The sequence below is a fragment of the Narcine bancroftii genome, chromosome 8 (assembly GCF_036971445.1).
Source record: "Narcine bancroftii isolate sNarBan1 chromosome 8, sNarBan1.hap1, whole genome shotgun sequence".
Classification (NCBI taxonomy): domain Eukaryota; kingdom Metazoa; phylum Chordata; class Chondrichthyes; order Torpediniformes; family Narcinidae; genus Narcine; species Narcine bancroftii.
In genome coordinates, this window is record NC_091476.1 from 150051205 (window position 1) to 150073374 (window position 22170).

Sequence of the window (22170 nt, forward strand, 5' to 3'; positions counted from 1 at the left end):
CCGGTACCGCACAGATGGCAGTCTCTTCAATCTGAGGCGCCTGCAAGCTCACACCAAGACACAAGAGCAACTTGTCCGTGAACTACTCTTTGCAGACGATGCCGCTTTAGTTGCCCATTCAGAGCCAGCTCTTCAACATGAATATTTACTGCTGCCGTAAAACAACGAACTTCCTGCTGCGTTCACGACAACACATTCTGATGCTGCCCTCGCCCCATTGAGTTCTTTCAGGAGCCCCGCGTTTGCTCCACCCCCACCCGCACCCCCACCCGCACCCCCACCCGCACCCCCGCCCGCACCCGCACCCCCACCCGCACCCCCACCCGCACCCCCACCCCCACCCCCACCCCCACCCCCACCCCCACCCCCACCCCCACCACTCACCGCCTGCTGCGGGCCTCCCTGCGCCGAGGGCAGCAGGTCACCGCGAGGCCGCTTGGCCTGCACCAGGGCCATCTCCTGCGCCTTGCGCTTCTGGTCGATCATTTTCTCCGCAGGCGCCGCTCACCCAGCGCGCCGCGCGTTGGGGTGACGTCATGAGTCTCCCAATCTCTACTCCTATAGGCGCGCGTCGGTGTCAATCCCCCCCCCCCGCACTTGCCACCATCGCTGTCGGCTGATTGGCTAAGCCCGCTGTCCACCCTCCTTCTTTGAAGCGACGCCTCTGAGTAAGAACCTCCACGATTGGTTGTGTCAAGAGCGGTTGGGAGATGGTGGTGACTGGATAAATGGTGAATTCCTTGCAACCTTTTTGCTGATAGTCCTGTTGTAGTTTAAATGTGGGTGCGAGGCTACGGTTTATTTTTTTTTAAGGAGTGGAAGTTGCCTTGCTGAAGATTAGAGTCTGGGTGGACAGCTGGCTTTGGGTCTGGAAGGGGGTGTGATGGAGAAAGGCGGCTCTGGGTTCCGTTGAGGGAGACAAAATGAACGGTCGGAGGCAGGTCCCCACCTCCGTGATGGTGCACTCTGTCTGCTGGTCTTCGAAAGTTAAAACACGGAGGTCTGCAGGTGCTGTGGTTGCAGTTTTTAAAAAAAGAAATGCTGGGGAAACTCGGGTCTCCATCTGTTATAGATAGAGAATTTGGGTTAAAAAGGGTTTAAGTTAAAATGTGATGATTAGTCATAAAAGGGGGCTAACCACTGGAGTTTAGCTGGAAAATGTTACAACAGACTTGCAACAGATTTAACTACAGAGAGACATGCAGGAGCCAAAGATTGATAAAGAGTGAAAAACAGTATTTGGTGTGAGCAGAGGTCATGAATGATCGTGGTGTGCGTGACTAACAGTAATCAGGATGATTCTGCAAAAACTAACCAATTAAAGCAGTGTAGTGGAGATGCCAAAGGACAAGCAAATTGTATAAAAAACAACGCACTGTATGTATCGGGGCTTGACTTGGCTAGAAGCCGGTTGAGTCCAACTCTGCAGACTTGTGAATAAAGCTTGTCGTGTCACCGATCTTAAAGAGACTCATTTGTGAGAATTTGTGTTTCTGACACCATCGAAGGTAAAGATCTATTTTGGGGCCTGAGCCCTTCAGCAAAGAACAGGAAGGTGTCAGAGAACAAAAAGACTGAAGATTGGCCAGGGGAGGGAGTCCAGACCAACGAAAGGTGTCGGTCGGATATGATGAGAGATGGGGAAAAGGGAAAGGAGACAGGGGGGGGGAGGGGGAGGGTTAACGTAAGCTGGAGAAGACCATGTTAATGCTATCCTGTTGATGGGTGCCTAGATGAAAGATGAGGTGTTACTCCTCCAATCTACAGGTGGTCGCAGTCTGGCAAGTGCGCAAGGCCATGGATAGACATGTCAGCAAGGGAATTGAAATGGATGGCCACTGGGAGATCTACGCTATTGCGGCGGACAGAGCAGAGGTGCTCAACGAAGCAATCTCCCAGTCTGTACTGGATGTAAGGAGGCCATAACGGGAGCACTGAGTGCAGTAGATGACCCCTGCAGATTCACAAATGAAACGTCGCTTCACTTGGAAGGACTTTTTGGGGAGCTGAATGGTGGGTGAGAGAGAAGGTGTGGGCACAAAGAGTTTCCTGCAACCAAATGTCACTAACAGACGCATACCAATGTGCAGGACACTGTGCTGAGCAGCAGAGTGACGCATGGTATAGCTGTGACTCATGGAGAAAGGCAACAACTGATGGCCCTTCCACCACGACATGTTGAGGGGCAGAGTCCTGGGTTTTAAAAAAATTAACTTGTGCTATGTGCAAAGAATGCAATAAGGTGATTATTTACAATCTGAATAAAGTATGTGGGGGTAAGTAGATGAAAAGTTATTACATCATCTTTGCTCAGTGAGATGGCCTCCTTTCCTGCACATTTGTTATGGTATGGACTACATATGCAACATTGTGTTATCAGTGTGACTGGTTATATAACTGCAAGCCTTGGATATATACAAATCTGATCCTAAGTTGGATTAGCAAAAATGAATATGAAAAATCAGTACAGTTAACTCAACAGCGTTAGAGCGCCAGCGATCGGGACCAGGGTTCAAATCCCATGCTGTCTGTAAGGAGATTGTAAATTCTCCCCATGTCTGCATGGTTTTCCCCAGGGGGCCCTGGTTTCCTCCTGCCTTTTGAAATATACTGGGGGTGTAGGATAACTGGGTTTAATTGGGCAGCACAGGCTCTATGTCTAAATTAAAAAATATAATTGTGCTTTAACGGTGTTGTCATCTCTGAATCATAAGACTTCAAATTCAATTCAAAAATCTAGACCTTGTCCTGGTGAGGTCAACAAAGGTGATGTAGAGTCCTTTGTTTTGTTCTCTGCACTTTTCTTGGAGCTGTCTGAGGGCAAAGACCATGTCAGTAGTTCCTCTGTTTGCGCGAAAGCCGCACTGTGATTCTGGGAGAACATTCTCGGCGATACTAGGTATTATTCTATTTAGGAGAATCCTAGCGAAGATTTTGCCTGCAATGGAGAGCAGCGTGATTCCCCTGTAGTTTGAGCAGTCTGATTTCTCGCCATTGTTTTTGTACAGGGTGATGATGATGGCATCACGAAGGTCCTGAGGCAGTTTTCCTTGGTCCCAACAAAGCTTGAAAAACTCATGCAGTTTGACATGCAGAGTTTTGCTGCCAGCCTTCCAGACCTCTGGGGGGGGAATTCCATCCATAACTGCTGCTTTGCCACTTTTCAGTTGTCAATTGCCTTATATGTCTCATCCTGCGTGAGGACCTCATCCAGCTCTAGCCTTAGGGGCTGTTGAGGGAGCTGGAGCAGGGCGGAATCTTGGACTGAGCGGTTGGCACTGAAAAGAGATTGGAAGTGTTCTGACCATCGGTTGAGGATGGAGATCTGGAGGAAACTTGGAGCTATCACACACTTCCAAATTGCAGAACTATAAGCAGAAGGACAAGCTGAAGCCAGCATCTCTCTGCTTATGGCTGCTTACACCCTGAAGGCACATGAAAGATCTTACAGCACTATTTTAATGAAAAGTAAGAAAGTTATTCTGAATGTCTAGGTCAATGATTTTTAAATATTCAATCATTATAATGTTACTGTTGTCCACTTCTCCCAATTATGATGAAAGGCTATTGACATGACACGTTAACTTTGTCTTTATTACATTGTTCTTTACAGAACATATTGAGTATTGCCAGCACATTTTTTTAATCTCAGATTTCCATCAACTGCCATTCTTTTTTACATTGCTGTTGGTGGTAGCTACTGTAGACAAGAGAGCTGATCAATTTACTTCACTACAACAGTGACAAAAATTCAGAAATGTTTCATTAATCAAGTGTTAATTGGTTACTGTAAATTACTTATAAACTACCCTTAAATGAAGTGGAGTGGAGTGGTGATCAGCACAGACTAGAAGGGTGAATGACCTGTTTTCTGTGCTGTAGTGTTCTGATTTTAAGTGAGTGAGAAGTAAATCAGGATGGAATTTGGGGCAGATGAAAGAGAATTGTTTATTGGGAAATGCATGGAAGATTGGGTAGATCTGGCATAAGATTGATGGCCCAGATGGCCTATGTCTTGAGAAATTTGAAAACCTAAACCAAATGTAACAGGTTCAGAGTTTTGGTCAGACTCATTCATTCTGCAAATATTTCAAGATTCTTTTATTGTCATTGCAATAAAACAGAACAATGTAATATTACACAAAAATTTGTTTAGACTACCTAAGGGTGCCACCATTAGTATTACCTGGCACCCTTTACAATACGAGATAAAGAAAAGCAAGAGAGCCCTTCAGAGTCACCAAGTTTTCATGGAGTTGCCTCCAGCCTCACAGACTCCTTGGTAATCCAAGCCAATTTAATTGGTATAGCTCTTGCAAAGCTATTCTATGGTAATAATGAGTCTAAATTCTGTTTTAATTTGGATGTTTGCAAAGAAAGCATACAAAATTTTGAATCCCATAGATTTTATTTCCATCATAAGATGTTTAGCTAAATCATGAAGAATATTTCATATCTAGGTTTAAAATTAAATGTGCACTGGAAGATAAACCAAATATTGTGTTTTGTAAATGATCATTTGGAATATAACTATGAGTTGTCTGATTACAGTAAGAATGTTTCTCTTTTGGGAGTGTTAAATATTAATTTGTGGAACATTTGAATTCCATTGAAAGAAATATGTCTGGAGCAAAATAAATCTTGTGGATAAATGTAACTTTCCCATCACCTAATTGCATCTGGTTTTCTTCATTCAGAATCTCTTGGAAAAATGCAATATATTCCTGGGAAATTGTTATTTTATAGCTACCTTCTGAAGAATCTTACAAGAATTTTCTCTTTCTTCCGTGGATGACTTGTTGCACAAAGATGGAGGACTTGCCTGAAATATACTCAGTCTCCCAAGGCGAGGTACATTTGTTACTCTTTAAATACCCATAGATTTCATTCAACTGTTAGTCAATATTTGAAACCAAATTTCACATTTTTTAGGTAGCATCTGTCACAGAATATGGAGCATTTATTAAAATTCCTGGTTGCAAACGGCAAGGTGAGTATGCTGTTAATGTTTTATGTATTTGCAGCAATGCTTGTTGAGATATACAAGCCTTCTCTCTGACTGAACAAATGTTATCTCTTATTTCTGTGGTGACTGGTCAAATTAAGTAATCCCAGTAACCTGAAAGTTTTCAGTTATTTATTTTCAAAATTTAACATGACAAATCCAATCATGTAACTCGGAAATTGAAGAGGAACTTAATGTTGGGCTAAAGAGGGGCAAGTCAGAAGTCTCTGTGCATTGGATAGTCAGGGGTTGTGATATTACAATTACAGTCAATGAAGTCAGTGCTTATTTTGCTTTACAGGTCTTGTCCACAAGTCGCACATGTCAGCAAGCCGGGTGGATAATCCGTCCGAGATTGTTGATGTTGGAGAAAGGGTCTGGGTTAAAGTAATTGGGAAAGAGGTACAGAGACTTTCAAATTAAATTTTACTTACAACGCAGTAGAAGCCACTCCAGGCCATTGAGACCCGTGCCGCCCAATTACACCAAATTAACCTCCAAGCCTGCCAGTTTTTGGAGGATGGGAGGAAATTGGAGCACCTGGGGAAAATCCACACAGGTCACGGGGAGCAAATACAAACTCTTCCCAGGTAGCGTCAGATTTGAATCAGGTCATTGGCACCGTAATCACATCGTGCTAACTGTGCCACTCACTTGCTACTGCACATTTTTCTCCAACTCTTTTTTTCTCTGATAATCTGTAGGGGAAATAGTCAAAAGGAAATTAATGCAATCAGAAATAACAACAGGATAGCAGTTACTCAACAGCTCAGGCAACATCTATGTAGAAAGAAATTGAATTAACATTTTCAGGTCAATGATCCTTCATTCTGAGGGGAATGTGTACTCTGTTCTACAAGAGAATTAAATTCTATAGTTACAATAACAAAATATTGTAAATTCTCAGTGGATCAGGCATTATCTGTGGAGAGAAGTAGAGTTAACGTTTTAGATCAATGTTTAATTATAAGTGAATTTATCCAGTATTTTTGAAATTTATTTATTGAAAATTAAAGTTTATGTGGATCTCCACAATACACATAAATGTATATGCCAATACATATACATGGCACCGTTAGCATAGTGGTTAATGCAACGCTATTACAGTGCCAGAGACCCGGGTTCAAATCCTGCGCTGTCTGTAAGGAGTTTGTACATTCTCTCCATATCTGCCACTCTTCAGAACGTAAGTTAATTGAGGTATTTGAGCAGCACGGCTTCATGGGCCAGAAGGGCATGTTACCATGCTGTATGTCTAAATTAAATATGCCTGGTGTGGTGAAAGAGTTTGTTTTTTTTTAATTTGTATTTTTCACACCATAAACCACATTGACCATGATACATACATTTTCCTTTTCAAATATATAGTGTCATTTTCTCCCCCCCCTCCTCCCATCCCACCCTCCCTACCTCCCCCCCCATCCATTTAAAGTATAAAATCTAAGATACATTAAACCAGTCAAACAATGTTGTCAAATTAATGAAAGAGTTTGTTTGACAAGCAGTCCAGCAAATCAACTGTCCTTTACACAATTCAGAGAAAAATTTCAAGATCGATATTTTCATCGATTGATTTTTATCTCATTTGTTTGACATTTTCAAAGTAAAATCTTTAAGGAATTGTATATTGTGAGAAGCATGCATACTATTTTCACATTGAGAAGCTTACAATTGTGGATTGGGTAAGGCGGTGGTTGGAAACAAATTTATTTCCATGGAAACATTTGACACTATTTAATTTGATAAAATGATTTGCCAGGTGCTTGCCTATTGTCTACATTGAAAGGTGATATTTGGAGAGTTGGAAAGTGATTTCAAGTGGACCCATGAGATTGGAGTTAAAGAAGCTGTTTAAATTTTTATAGATGATTTAGTGAACAAATATATTATCCTTTATGAGTGGGGAAAACAGCATGTATTAAATTGCATGTGGCAGCCAACAATAATGGCCATAATTCTAAAGATCAATGAAGGCTGGACCAGTAAGAACAAAAGTTGTTAGCTGAATTTAAAGTAAGCTTAATGGTAAATTCAAAAAAGGTAGATTACATCTAAAACGTTTCTTGGAGTTTGGAATTGGAAACATAGAATAGTACAGTTAAACTTGTACAGAAACAGGTCTTTTAACACACCATGTCTGCACTGACCATGATGCTAAATTAAACTCTTTGCATCAGCATGTTCATGGTCTGAAGCCCTCTATTCTCTGGCTGTTCCTGTGTCTCTCTAAATGCTTGTAAAACACTGGTATTGTATCTGCTTCTACCATCTACGCTGGTAGCATGTTCAGGCAACAACCTAGTAAATCTTCTCTGCACTCTTTCTAGCTTATTGACATCTTTCCTGTAGCTAGGTGACCAAAACTGCACCCAATGCTCCAAATTTGGCCTCACTAATGTCATATACAACTTTACCATAACATCCCAAGTCCAATTCTCAATACTTTAATTATGAAGGCCAGTATGCCAAAAGCTATCTTTACAACCCTATCCACCTGTGATGCCACTTCCAGGGAATTGTCTATTGGTATTGCCAGATCATTCTGTTCTACCACACTCCTCAGTGCCCTTCCATTTATCGTGTATGTCCTTTCTTAGTTTGTCCTTCCAAAATACAGCACCTCACATTTGTCTGTATTAAATTCCATCTGCCATTTTTCAGCCCAATTTCTCAGCTGGTCCAGATCCTGCTGCAAGCTTTGAAAACCTTCTTTGCTGTCCACAACGCCTCCAATCTTGGTGTTTTCTGCAAACTTGCTAATTCAATTTACCACATTATCATCCAGATTATTGATATAGATGACAAACAACATTGGTCCCTGCACTGATCCTTGAGGCCCACCACTAGTCACAGGCTCTATTCTGAGAAGTAATCATCCACAGTACTCTCTGCCTTCTCCCATCCCTCCAGTTCTCCAGCACCACACCTGTGGCTAAGGAAATTTTAAACCCAAACTGTGCACAATACTCCAAATGTGTCCTTACTAAATTTCATAGAGCTGCAACAAGTCTTGTCAACTTTTATAGTCAATGCCCCTAAGGAGGAAGACAAGTGTTCTGCCTGCCTTCTTTCCCACCCTATCCACATGTCTTTTCACTTTGAGCGAGATATGGACTTGCACTCTAAGATCTTTTTGTACATCAAAGCTCCCAAGGGGGAGGTGGAGGGGGGGAGTTGGTGGGGGGTGGGGGGGAGGAGGACGACTTTGAAAACCACTGCACTGAGTGAATCATTTTCATGAGTTGTCACTCAGGAAACAGACTTTGCAGTTGGAGGATTCAGCAAAGGTGAAGGTGAAATGTCCTCCCTTTGAAGAAAGCAGGGAAAAACCTGGTATTTACCAATCTGTGCACCTAACATCAGTAAGAGTGGAACTATTGGGAAAATAAATCAGGATTAATAACACTTGGAAAGGGAAAGAAGTAATGAGACATAGCACGGCTTTTTCCAGGGGAGATCGAATCCAACCAATCAATGTTAAAAACTGAATATTTTTGAAGAGGTAACAAAAAACTGTGTACAGTTTTGTTTTGCACAAACAGTAAGTGGTAATTCTGCATGGTCAGCAGAAAAAAAAGAATTTCAGGGTTGTATATGATGTCATGAATGTACTCTGTCAATAATTCTGAATTTCGAAGTGAATTGATTAGGGCAGTGCAGTCTATGTAGTTTACCTAAACTTCAGGAAGACCTTTGACCATATCCCACACAGGAGATTGGAGCAAAAAATTAGGGCTTGTATTCAGGGCAAGTTTGTAAATGGGATCCAAAATTGGCTTGGCAATAAGAGAGAGTGGTTGATGGTAGTGATTCGATGCCAGTGAAAAGCAGTGATCCTTAGGGACTGGTGCAAAGACCATTGCTGTTTGCAATATGTATGAAGATGTAGGATATATAGTGTGCAGATGACAAGAAGATTGGTGGAGTTCTTAATCATGTGGAAGCTATTCGCAGGCTACATGGAGATATAGTGATGTGTCAGTGAATTGGTTGACAAACATTTCATGGAGCTTAATGTGAGCTGATGCATTTTGGGACAACTAATGAGGGTAGCCTTTCAAAATGTACAGGGAGATGTCGGTTAATTGAGTGTAAATTGAGCGGCATGGGAAGAGCCTGTTACTGCACTGTATGTATAAATTTATTAAAAAGCTAAAAATTTAGGACTTGGACCATGGGTCCAAGGGAACAGAGTGACTGGTGTAAAAGTGAATTGAATTGTTCATTGACAAGTTTTGCATATTTGCCTTTACATTGTTCAGTAGAAAGTGCAGAAAAAAAAAAAATGATGTTATAAAACAAATACGTAGGGTATTGTTACAAGTCCAAAGGACCCCAAAACCCAGCAGCAATAGAAATTCACCAAGACAAATAGTTACTTAAACAAAAGTCGTTTTTCTTTAAATGTAAAAACAGGATCAAACTTTAACTCATTACTATTAACTGAACCCCCTTCTAATTCTAAGCACAAGTGTATGTAATGTGTTTATGTTCAAGAAAGTTCTTTGATTCTCTGTCCAATTTCACTTCTCACTCCTCCAAGTTCACCAGTATCAGGCAATTCTTGTACTGTGCTCAGAATTTAACATTTATGAATTTTCACCTATCTCTTTTAAAGACATATATATATAATATAAAATATAATGTAACCCTTAACAGAATAGTGTTAAATAGCACAAGGCACATCTTGTGCTAATGGAAGGTCCATTCAAAAGGCAGAAGAATATAAATTGTCCTTGAATCTGTCCAAAAATCCTGATGACAGGACAGGTGGATAATGTGGATAAGGGATGAATAAAAGTCGAGGATATAGATTTAGGATAAGAGATTTAAAGGGAGTTTAAGAGAGCTCTTTTTCACCCAGAAATCCAGAATATTCGCAGAGAAAGTGGTAGAAGCAGAGTGGTTGACAGCATTTGTCCAGATGAGCACTTCAATTGTTGAGGCTAGGGTTAAAGTGCTGAAAGGTGGGATTAATGTGGGTGGGTGGCCATGACCTCCATGGGCCAAATGACCTGTTTCCATGCTGTATGACTACATAAATCTATTTTACTTTACATGCTGCTTTTCCTTGCTCTTTTATTTGTTATTTGGCTTCATCAACGTTAAGAAATCTGTGAGCATAATTTTTATGGTTCAAATGTTTGTTATTGCAGTGAACATTTTTTCAAAAAATTTGGATGGGAATTTGTTCTTGATATACTAAATACACACTATTAAGGTTGATAGATCCACATTTTTCAAAACGAGTACACTGGCAATCGTACTAAATTGTGCATTTACTGCAAGTGACAAAGACAGATTTCTACCCCTAGATGGATGTAAAGATGCAACCTAATCCAAGCATGTATTTTTAGGTGAAGGATGGCAAAGTCAAGCTTTCTCTTTCTATGAAGTCTGTCAATCAAGGATCTGGAAAGGACCTTGATCCAAATAATGTGGTTCTTGAGTAGGTATTTTTTTTTCATGGATTTTACTTGTTTGTTTATAAAATATGTTCTGAAAACGATTTGTTGAGTTTGGGGCATTTGGTAGTGACTAATTATGCTTCTCCCACACAATGCTTTGTAGTTTCCTGTAATCAAAACAAGTAATTTGCCTTGAGGAAAAAATAAACAGCACATTACCTTGCACACAAAAATAGAACATAATATTCAGGATTGAAAGTAGGTAATGTTTAATATTAACACTCTTCTGTGATTGCATTTATAGCCAGGATGAGAGGAGAAAACGCAAATTCAAAGATTTTACAGCACAGAAGATAACACTTGAAGCCGTACTGAACACATTTTGTAAAAAATGTGGATGTAAAGGTACCTGTACTTATTGTTTGCATTTAAAATACAATTTGTTGGGATTACAAGTAAATAATAGCTGTTTCAACAGAACTCAATTCTGGATCATTAAATTGCCTCAAATTTAAATCTCACACCGTTAACTATCTCTGAGTGCAAGCACCTTGAAGCTGCACCGTTAACTTTGTACTGATCACGAGGACAAGCCAAATGCAGCTGGACTCTACTGACTGAACGTGAATGGAACCGGCTGGTGGAGATGGTATCATTTCACTTTGTTTGGGAATTGGTTTGACATATCCTTTGTATTTTGTAATATGGTTTTGGCTTTACATTGGCTGTAATGTGTAAATGCACTCTTCAGTACATTGTAAAGTTTGGTCTATAATATCTGGATGGGTATATATGATGACAGTTAAGTGGATTTGCTTATCATTTCTTGGTGAATGCATCTTGCAGAGAATTGCTTAAGAATTGTATCAATCTGTAATGTTTAGGTACTCAGTTTGTCTCACTGGAAGGAGATAGTGGTAGGATGGTGAATCTTTGGTTTAAATAATATACAGGTATAAATTGGGAAGTATTTTATCTTTTTTAAAAAAGGAAGCTCTTCTTCTCTGGTAACCTGCTTACATATTCCTAGTTTTGGATTTGTTTAGACTACTTGGTTCTAACCCTCGCAACTGTGTTCCAAACCTAGACTGAGCTGATTTCCAGCAGTGGATTGAGTAACCATTCTGTACAAAGGAAGATGATTGAAGGACACTTATCTCCAATGGCATTGCTGCAGTAGTTCCTCAGAGCAGTCCTAAATCCAACCATCTTTGATTAATCCTTTTGCATGCTTGGAAGTGGGGATGTTTGCTGCTACTTAATGTTCATTTCTATTTGCAACTTTTTGTTAATGGAAGCAGTCCATGCCTACATGCAGCAAGACTAGACAACATTCCAGCAAGTGATGCTTCCACCACAGAAGTGCCAAAGAGTGGCCATCACCACAAAATAGAGAATAACCATCTATTTTTGATACTGTGGGAGGTGGGGCTTCACCCTGACCAGAAACTCAACTGGGTCAGACACTGAATTCCAGCCCCTCAAGAGTAAGTGAAAGGCAGAATGTCATCCTGACACCACATATTCTTTCCACTATGCATCAGAAGCATGATATGGTATGGTCCACTTTCTTGGATTAGTACATTGGCAGCAATACTCAAGAAAGTAGATGCCATCCAGGACAAAACAGCCTGCATGACTGGCAGCTTATCCACCATTCTAAACATTAATTCCCTCCACCACTGGCACACTGTGGTTTCAGTGTGCAGCATTTGTAAAATCTACGACAGGCACTTTCTTTGGAGACTCTGACAGCAGCTTCTAAGTTTATGACCTTTAAAGAACTGCAAGTGTATATGAACAACACCACTTGCATTTTCAAGTTCCACACCATCCTCGCATGGAAATATATTGTCATTCATGCCATTATATTACAGATCCAAATCCTGAAATTTCCAACTCCATACAGTAGAAGTCCAAAAATTCAAATGCCAGAAATTCAGACCACCCGAGAATCTGAAATTCTCTAAAACTCTCAAACGTTTAAAAAATTCAGCAGGGTTTTTTGTGCCAGTGACACAAATGCACAGTGGCAGCAAGTGTTAACTTTGTTTCTTTGAACCTGTTCATTTTGATACATGAAGCATGCTGTATTTGCTAATGAATAAACTCAAAATTTGCCTGTCCATCTCTTTATTCCTCCTTAAATTTGAATTTTAAAAGTTCTACCCGAGAATCTGGAAAATCTAGACCAACTCGATCCCTGAGGAGTCTGGATTTTTGGACTTCAGCTGTAGTTTTATGGAAAATTTTTTCACAAGAACTAAAGAAGGACCTCAATAAGATTGCTCACTTTTCAAGGGTAAAAACATATGATGAAATAAATACTGGCCTTGCCAGCATTGATCACATCCTGGAAAATGAAGCAAAACATTAAATACTTGCAGTTCCATGCCATTGATTATGATCCATTGAATTTTTATTTGCAACTCTATCAATGCATTTCAGGAACGATCATTATCCACTTATAGAATATCCCAGTCTTTAGTCAGGAAGCTAATGTCAGAAGAATAGAAATGGAAATATTTTCATTTTGATGAAAATATTGACTCATAGTTTTGGGCTGTTATCTGAACAAATGACACCATTTCTAGGACTTTTTCTTCAAGAGAATACTTACTGATTAAAAAGGAATAAAATTGTATAAATTATTTTGGTGACTGACTGTATATACACTGGTCTAGATCTATATACATGTCTGTGTGAAGGGCAACACTAGAAACAGTGGTGATGGTCTCTGGTCAAATAATTCATTTGGTCTAAGTGGGGATCTGCTTTCATAGAAATGTCTGGTATGATAGTTCTCCAGGGGCATGCTTTGCACTTAATGGGGATGCTTCACAAGTTCAAACAGACTAAGTAAACTTTGTTTTCTTCCAGGGCATTTTGCCAAAGACTGCTTCATGCAGCCGGGAGGTGTAAAATATAGCCTGGTTCCTGATGATGAAGTGGAATCTGCTAACTGTTCCAGCCAACCTGAAAGTCAACCTCCAAAGAAGAAAAAGAAGGTAATTACATTTTTAATGGATAGAAGCTTAACACCAAATCTCAGCCATCCAGAACATTGCTGTCGCAATTGAAAGACACTTAATATTAATCCAATTTGCTGCTTCAAAATTCAGGGCAGAATTCTTGATTTCTTGTCTGAAGTGATGAGGAAATGCAGTGATGGGTATTTTCAGGATAATTGAACGATATTGAATGTGATTTAACATTTTCAAAGATTGCATCATGTGTGTCTCGCCAGATTTGACATTTGTAGGGTTGGAAGAATTAATGAAATTGAGGGACAAAAAAATAAAGAGACCAATTTCAGAACTTGGCTATTTTTGAACCTGCTATGAGAAAGGAAATAGCAGCTGTTTTTACCAGGGTTATTGTGAATAAGTGTACAATCTCCCGCAGGAAAAAGAAAAAGGACAGAAGAAGGGCAAGGGAAAAACAACTTCCTCCAAGTCTCATTCTCCAGAGCTATCAGACACGAACAGTGAGCAGGACCGTACAGATATGAAAACACATAAGCATTCAAAAAAGACTCAAAAATCACACAAAAAGAAAAACAAAAAACACAAGCATAAAGGATCTAGAAAGAAGGAGTAATCAAGACCTGTAGAAAACCTGAAAATTGATTTTCGTGTTCAAGACTATTGATATGTAAAAGTTAACACTCAAAAAAGCTGTGTGTTTTTTTTTTTCTCTCCCCTTCCTTCACCTGATGGCAATGCATTGTTTTTGATTGCAAGATAAGTTTGAATGATACTGACTGTTATTCAGTTGTAAATTCACAGTATCAATGTTGCACAGAATGAAAGGACTATTTTTCTTTCAAAACCCTCTATTTTTGTCAATCTTCTGTTTCCTGGGTGGAAAATATTGCACTCTTTAACATGAACACATTAGTAATGCATTTGTCTATTTCAATATAAATAGGAATGCATAACCTCCTGAAAGTCATTGACTCACTGATTAGATTGAATTGAAAACAGTTTATTTTAAATGAGTTACAATATTCATTTCAAAACATTGGAAAAATCTAAACTGTGTTTTATGCATTTGTACATTGATCATCTCCAAAGTTTTCTTTGTATACAATTTTAGCTCAGAGAATAAACTTTTGGGGCACATTTCAGATAGCCCAAAAGTTGAGATGTAAAGGCGGGGAAACTCTGCCAAAATGAATGCGCTGCCCCGACAGTCCCCACTGATGGCTCCTGCTGCCCCGACAGCCCCAAGGGCTCCCACTGCCCCTGACTTGGAGATAGAGGGGTGAATGGGGAGATGGATCGCGGGCTGACGGCATCATCAACTCACCCGTAAATAGCCACTTTGCACGGCTGTGCATTCAGATTGATCGGCGGAGGGCTGTGCTGCAGAAATTAACCCTCTCGGAGAGGGGTTGGAATATGTGGCTCAGAGACTGCCTCCGCACATTCATTTTGGCAGAGTTTCCCCGCCTATACATCTCAAGTTTTGGGCTATCTGAAATGGCCTTTAGTGCCCCAAAAGTTTATTCTCTGAGCTAAAATTTAATTTATCACACTTAAATGATAATAAATAGATAATTTCTCTGTAATCTATAGATGCACTGCCTAATTTTTCAGTAAAGGCCTATGAAAGGTCCAGTCCAGACAAAATGTATCTCATAATTCACAGCAAAGAATGACTTGTGGCTATTAGCATATCCAATTGTTTAGCAAGACAGAAATATTTTTCATGTGAAGGTTTACATCAAAGAATCCTCCAAGGCTGCTATTTGCAGCTGCTAAAATTTAGGTGTCAGGTTTAAAAAAATTTTCACAGGAAGAGTTATTTGCTACACTGGCAAAGCTGGTGGGTATTTTGGTCGCCAGTTAGCTATTGAAATTTAAACAAACTGTTCTATCCATGTTATCAAAATAATGATTAAAAGCACATTAATAAGCAATGGTTATAAACAATTAGGAATCCAAAGTATGTTGGTCTTTATTTTATGGTGGTCAATGTGCTCTGAGACCAGGACTCAGCATTCCCTCTGCAACTAGATCTTCGACGTAATGACCTGCAGAGTGCAAGCAACGAGGATTGGTGACAACACTGCTTCCACGATTATGCTTAGTATCGGTGCCTCACAAAGTTGCATACTCACCCTCGTGCTCTCCCAGCATGCTCACAACTGTGTGTCCAAAGACTGCTCTAAAGAGAAAAACCCACACACCTGCAGACGCTGTGCCTGTAGTGAAAGCACAGACATACTGAAGGAACTCAACTGGTCTCACAGTGTCCAAAGGATGTAAAGATATATTACCAATGTTTTGGGCCTGAGAACCTTCTTCAAGGTAGGTATCCTCGAAGAGGGTCTCAGGCCTGAAAGTTCAGCAATATATCTTTACCTCCTATTCTCACTGCAAGCACTGCTGAGTTCCTCCAGCATTTCTGTGTGTTTTAAAGAGTGCTTTAACTCCATCTATAAGTTTGTAAATGACACCCCTGTCATGGGCTGAATCTCAAAGAATGATGGGAAAGGGTAAAGGAGGAATGGAGAGTGTGGTGGTATGATAACAACCTTTTAATGTCAACAAAATGAAAAAGCTGATGACTTTAGGAAATGGGGGTGGGGTGGTGAAACTTGTGATCTGAAGATGGTGGAAAGCTCCAAGTTCTTTGGAATAAATATCATTAACAATCTTTCCTTGGCTAACCAACTACATCGATACTACCACCAGGAAATTTGGCATGTTCCAGAGGTCTGTAACAGATGTATCATAGAAAGCACCCTGTACAAATGCTTCACAGCTTGGGAAGTAGAGAGTTGTGGATACAGCTCAGGCCATTGCACAAACTAACCTCCTCTCTGTCTACTCCATCTATACCTTCTGCTTTCTTGGGAAAGCTGCCAACTTGTTAAAGGACCCTTTCCACGTCTTTCACACTCTTCTTCCCTCTTCGGTCAAGTGAAGATATAAAGCTTGAAAACACAAAACTCTAAATGGAAGGGTAGTTTCTTCTGTTATCAGACTCTTAAATGGATGATGCCCTTGCACTGTTTTTAACTACCTTTCTCTATGCCATGAGCTTTTGTATTTCTAAAACTATTCGCTGCACTCATTTGATTATTGTAACACCACACCCTGCACTTTATTATTTCATTACCTGTTATACTTCAGTGTGGGTTGACACAACTCACACCACCAGGTTCAGGAACAGCTGCTCCCCCTCCACCATCAGACTCCTCAACAACAAACTCAATCAGAGACTCATTTAAGGACTCTTACCTATGCATTTTATTCATTCCCCCCCCCCCCCTCTCTGCATTGCACAGTTTGTTTATATTTTGTTTTCATGTGTACATATCTTGAGTAATTCTGCCTGGCTTGCAGGAAAAAGAATCTCAAGATTGTATGTGTGTACTGTCTGAACTTTAGACTTGACTGGATAGCATGCAAAACAAAGCTTTTCACTGTATCTTGGTACATGTGAAGGTAGACTTGGACCCCCCCCGAATCCCTCTTTACACCAATGTTTTTTGAAGAGTCCTGCCATTAACTGTATAGGTTGCCTTTCCCTTTGACCTTCCAAAGTGCAGCATTTTACACGTGCCTGGATTAAATTCCGTTAGCCATTTCTCTGCTGATATCTGGATCAGAATTTGTATTATTTCTTAACTCTCCACACTGTCGAAAGCACTACCAATCTTTTATGTCACTCGCCTGTCTTATTTTTTCATGCAAGTTATTTATTTATATAATTATGTCCTCTTGTCAAATGACAAGTGGCACAAGCAATACAATTAAATAATTTGATTTAATAAATTCTGTCTCAATTATTTTTTTTGAAAAACAGTATTTAAAAAAAAAAAAGCCTTGCTATACTCTAGCAAATTCTTCAGCGAAAGTGTTGTCAATGGAGGATATTAAATAACATTGAAATAAGTGAATGGAGCCTTATGTCTGGAAACATCTTTTCATTATTTGGTGAGAAGATGAGGAATACAAATAAATATTTTCAGTGACTAAGCCCACAGTTGTTCCTGAATATGTAATATCAGAAATGTGATATAGAGAATTTAGGTTAAAAAGACTTAAGTTAAAATGTGATGATTAATCATAAACATGGAAGCCAGAACGGACAGAGAGTTTACTAGCAGTCAAGGACAGAAGGAGCTGCTGAATATGTTTTTTTAAACCTATCTTTTCATGGTCATAGTGAGAGACATGCAGGAGACAAAGGATTGATAAGAAGTGTGAGAAACAGAATTCAGTGAATGTAGAGTTCACAGCGTACGTAACGAACGTGATAATTAATAATGCAGTTATACTTAGAATGTTTTTGTAATACTAACCAATTAAAACAGTATTAATAAGAAGGGGAAGGGCAAATAATAAAGGTATAAAAATCAATGCACTGTATGTATCGGGGCTTAACTGGTGAGAAACCAGTTGAGTCCAACTCTGCAGACTTGTAAATAAAGCTTGTCGTGTCATCAGTTTTAAAGAGACTCATGTGTGAGAAGTTTTATTTCTGACAAGAAATACATTTTTATCTTTGTCAGAAAAATTACATGTGAAAAGTACAACAACATTGCAGGCAGCCACGACATGATTGCATCAAATGAAAAGGGGCATCCCCATTCTTCTCCTTCTCTCTCTCTCTCTCTCTCTCTCTCTCTCTCTCAGGTGCAAACTCTTTCAACATCATTTAAGGTAAGAATCTAAAGGAAAAAAAATGACTGGATAACAAAAAGGTACCAACTTTAATTCAAATGTGAAGTTGTAACACAACATTTTATTCAGTTGCTACAACAGGGGTTTTAATGGTCCTCCATCTGCTACTAATTATATCCATCTATTATACTCATCATCATTCAGGTGCCTTGCTGTTCAGTGTGGGTGATCATGTCTCTCCATCTTTGAGCTGAGAGCATAGTCGATGTTGAGTTCATGATTATTCAAGGGAAAAATACCGAAGTGGTTTCCTGTTGCCTTTAGTTGCAGTGTCCATACTGGATGGATAATGCTGGCCATTGATCAGCAGATTCATCTGCCCAGCTTTTTCAGTTTTGTAACCCTAAATTCCAATTTGTAGAATGATCTTGTAAAATACCATCCATTATCTGCAATGCATGGCTTCACGTGACCCTGATTTGAGGCTAAACAGGTACTACATCGTGCCCAAGGGTGATCTGCAGACGATCAGATGGAAGGAGCACCTTACACCTCCTTTTGCTGAGCAATTGCGCAGCACCAACACATATATAAATACCCACACACACACCCCCCTCCAATTATCCAAAATGGTCGGGACCTGGCCTATTTCAGATAAATGTTTTTTTTTTGGTCATTTAAAAAAAAACAGCCCAGTAGCAACAGCAAATCACGTGTAACAGTGTTTAAACAACAAACAATAAGGTAAGGCTTTTAAAGCATTAAAATAATGTTTAATTCTCACCAAAAAAAGATGTTGGCCAATGCCGATCACCGGCACTTCCCCACCAAGGCCCCGCTTCTGAGAGCCCGAGAGTTGAGGTCTCCACTGCCGCTGGGAGCCCGAAGTCTGCTGCTGCCGCCAGGTGCCTGATGTCCACGGTCAGTTCTGCTCTGAAAATGTTTTTGGATAAATGAGGATTTCTGATTTGTTTTTGATATTCTCATTTATCCAAAATATGTAAAAATTTCTGATAACTGAGAATTTCAGAGAATCTGAATTTGGATAAGCAGAATTGTAATATAAATATATCTATATTACAACTCCAAAAAAACACACACGCTGTATATATCCATATATATGTGTGTGTGTGTGTAAATTTATATTATTTGTTTATATATTATGTGTGTGTATATAACAAAATGAGTGGTGGACTAGCCTCGCCAAACGAACCCAGCTCAGCGCGGACATTGGCGACTTCAGGGGTTTTTACGAGGCTCTAAAGGCTGTGTATGGCCCCTCACCCCAAGTCCAAAGCTCGCTGCGCAGCTCAGACGGCGAAGTCCTCCTCAGCGACAAGATCTCCATCCTCAACTGATGGTCAGAACACTTCCAATCTCTTTTCAGTGCCAACCGCTCAGTCCAAGATTCCGCCCTGCTCCAGCTCCCTCAACAGCCCCTAAGGCTAGAGCTAGATGAGGTCCTCACCTGGGAAGAGACATATAAGGCAATTGAACAACTGAAAAGTGGCAAAGCAGCAGGTATGGATGGAATCCCCCCAGAGGTCTGGAAGGCTGGTGGCAAAACTCTGCATGCCAAACTGCATGAGTTTTTCAAGCTTTGCTGGGACCAAGGAAAACTGCCTCAGGACCTTCGTGATGCCATCATCATCACCCTGTACAAAAACAAAGGCGAGAAATCAGACTGCTCAAATTACAGGGGAATCAGGCTGCTCTCCATTGCAGGCAAAATCCTCGCTAGGATCTTCCTAAATAGAATAATACCTAGTGTCGCCAAGAATGTTCTCCCAGAATCACAGTGCGGCTTTCGCGCAAACAGGAACTACTGACATGGTCTTTGCCCTCAGACAGCTCCAAGAAAAGTGCAGAGAACAAAACAAAGGACTCTACATCACCTTTGTTGACCTCACCAAAGCCTTCGACACCGTGAGCAGGAAAGGGCTTTGGCAAATACTAGAGCGCCTCGGATGCCCCCTAAAGTTCCTCAACATGGTTATCCAACTGCACGAAAACCAACAAGGTCGGGTCAGATACAGCAATGAGCTCTCTGAACCCTTCTCCATTAACAATGGCATGAAGCAAGGCTGCGTTCTCGCACGAACCCTCTTTTCAATCTTCTTCAGCATGATGCTGAACCAAGCCATGAAAGACCTCAACAATGAAGATGCTGTTTACATCCGGTACCGCACGGATGGCAGTCTCTTCAATCTGAGGCGCCTGCAAGCTCACACCAAGACACAAGAGCATCTTGTCCGTGAACTACTCTTTGCAGACAATGCCGCTTTAGTTGCCCATTCAGAGCAAGCTCTTCAGCGCTTGACATCCTGTTTTGCGGAAACTGCCAAAATGTTTGGCCTGGAAGTCAGCCTGAAGAAAACAGGTCCTCCATCAGCCAGCTCCCCACCATGACTACCAGCCCCCCCACATCTCCATCGGGCACTCAAAACGGTCAACCAGTTTACCTATCTCGGCTGCACCATTTCATCAGATGCAAGGATTGACAACGAGATAGACAATAGACTCGCCAAGGCAAGTAGCGCCTTTGGAAGACTACTCAAAAGAGTCTGGAAAAACAACCAACTGAAAAACCTCACAAAGATAAGCGTATACAGAGCCGATGTCATACCCACACTTTGTTTGGCTCCGAATCATGGGTCCTCTACCGGCATCACCTACGGCTCCTAGAACGCTTCCACCAGCGTTGTCTCCGCTCCATCCTCAACATTCATTGGAGCGACTTCATCCCTAACATCGAAGTACTCAAGATGGCAGAGGCCGACAGCATCGAATCCACGCTGTTGAAGATCCAACTGTGCTGGGTAGGTCACGTCTCCAGAATGGAGGACCACCGCCTTCCCAAGATCGTGTTATATGGCGAGCTCTCCACTGGCCATCGTGTCAGAGGTGCACCAAAGAAGAGGTACAAGGACTGCCTAAAGAAATCTCTTGGTGCCTGCCACATTGACCACCGCCAGTGGGCTGATATCGCCTCAAACCGTGCATCTTGGCGCCTCACAGTTTGGCGGGCAGCAACCTCCTTTGAAGAAGACCGCAGAGCCCACCTCACTGACAAAAGACAAAGGAGGAAAAACCCAACACCCAACCCCAACCAACAAATTTTCCCCTGCAACCGCTGCAACCGTGTCTGCCTGTCCCGCATCGGACTTGTCAGCCACAAATGAGCTTGCAGCTGACGTGGACATTTACCCCTCCATAAATCTTCGTCTTCCATAAATTGTTTTATATATATATATATATATATATATAAATAAAATGATCTTGTATTATAACACCTAACAGGCTAAAGCTGGTTCTTATAGGCTGCAAGTTGATCATCGAAGGGCTATTGTAGGAAATGGTATTCTTTGTTGAATGTGCATGAAAGTCCAAAAATAGCATTTGAGGAATATTAGGATTAAAGGGAGCTTTTATTCTGTAAATGATCCCTATTGATCTCACTTTGGTTTCTTGGTGCCTCCAATAACGGATGAAGTTCATAAAAAGCAAAGAAGCTCATCAAATGTGAACTTCAATTTCAAAGCTGTAGTTATAAATCACATTACTTGGACAAGATTGGAAAAGCTTCACCTTGGGTTGTTTGATACCACTAACCATTCTCAAAATCTGTCCAGATTTATTATCTCAGTAAATGTATACGAAGATTTAACTGCTAAGAAATGTAAATGTGTTTAAAGAACTGAAAGAAAAAAAAATCTTGCTCTTCTCAACAGAACAATATAAGTTTTCCATTTTGGATTTCTTGCGCAAGTGTTTTTGGACAATATAAGTTTTCCTTTTTGGATTTCTTGCGCAAGTGTGTTTGGACAATATAAGTTTTCCATTTTGGATTTCTTAGGCAAGTGTGTTTGGACAATATAAGTTTTCCAGTTTGGATTTCTTGGGCAAGTGTGTTTGGACAATATAAGTTTTCCATTTTGGATTTCTTGGGCAAGTGTGTTTGGACAACATAAGTTTTCCATTTTGGATTTCTTAGGCAAGTGTGTTTGGACAATATAAGTTTTCCATTTTGGATTTCTTGGGCAAGTGTGTTTGGACAATATAAGTTTTCCATTTTGGATTTCTTGGGCAAGTGTGTTTGGACAATATAAGTTTTCCA

General features: G+C 40.5%; 2 protein-coding genes across 4 annotated transcripts in view; one reads left to right on the plus strand and one right to left on the minus strand.

Annotated features, from left to right (window-relative positions):
• Positions 1-547, minus strand: part of snrnp40 (small nuclear ribonucleoprotein 40 (U5)) — an 18824-nt gene extending 18277 nt beyond the window's left edge. The window contains exon 1 of the mRNA XM_069895321.1: positions 385-547. Within this exon, the coding sequence (XP_069751422.1) occupies positions 385-486 (102 nt within the window). The 5' untranslated portion in view covers positions 487-547. The remainder of the gene's footprint in view (positions 1-384) is intronic.
• zcchc17 (zinc finger, CCHC domain containing 17) lies at positions 399-15047 on the plus strand. Of its 3 annotated transcripts, none has more exons than XM_069895325.1 (8): positions 399-731; positions 4698-4851; positions 4933-4990; positions 5307-5407; positions 10363-10454; positions 10718-10818; positions 13294-13421; positions 13819-15047. In XM_069895325.1, exons 2-8 carry the CDS (start codon positions 4792-4794, stop codon positions 14011-14013), a joined length of 735 nt encoding a protein of 244 aa, XP_069751426.1. In that variant the 5' UTR covers positions 399-731; positions 4698-4791; the 3' UTR covers positions 14014-15047. The 3 variants fall into 3 exon arrangements, with proteins under 3 accessions (XP_069751426.1, XP_069751428.1, XP_069751427.1); XM_069895327.1 differs by lacking the exon at positions 399-731 and adding an exon at positions 1925-2013; XM_069895326.1 differs by lacking the exon at positions 399-731 and adding an exon at positions 3106-3468.
• The last annotated feature ends 7123 nt before the right edge of the window (positions 15048-22170 follow it).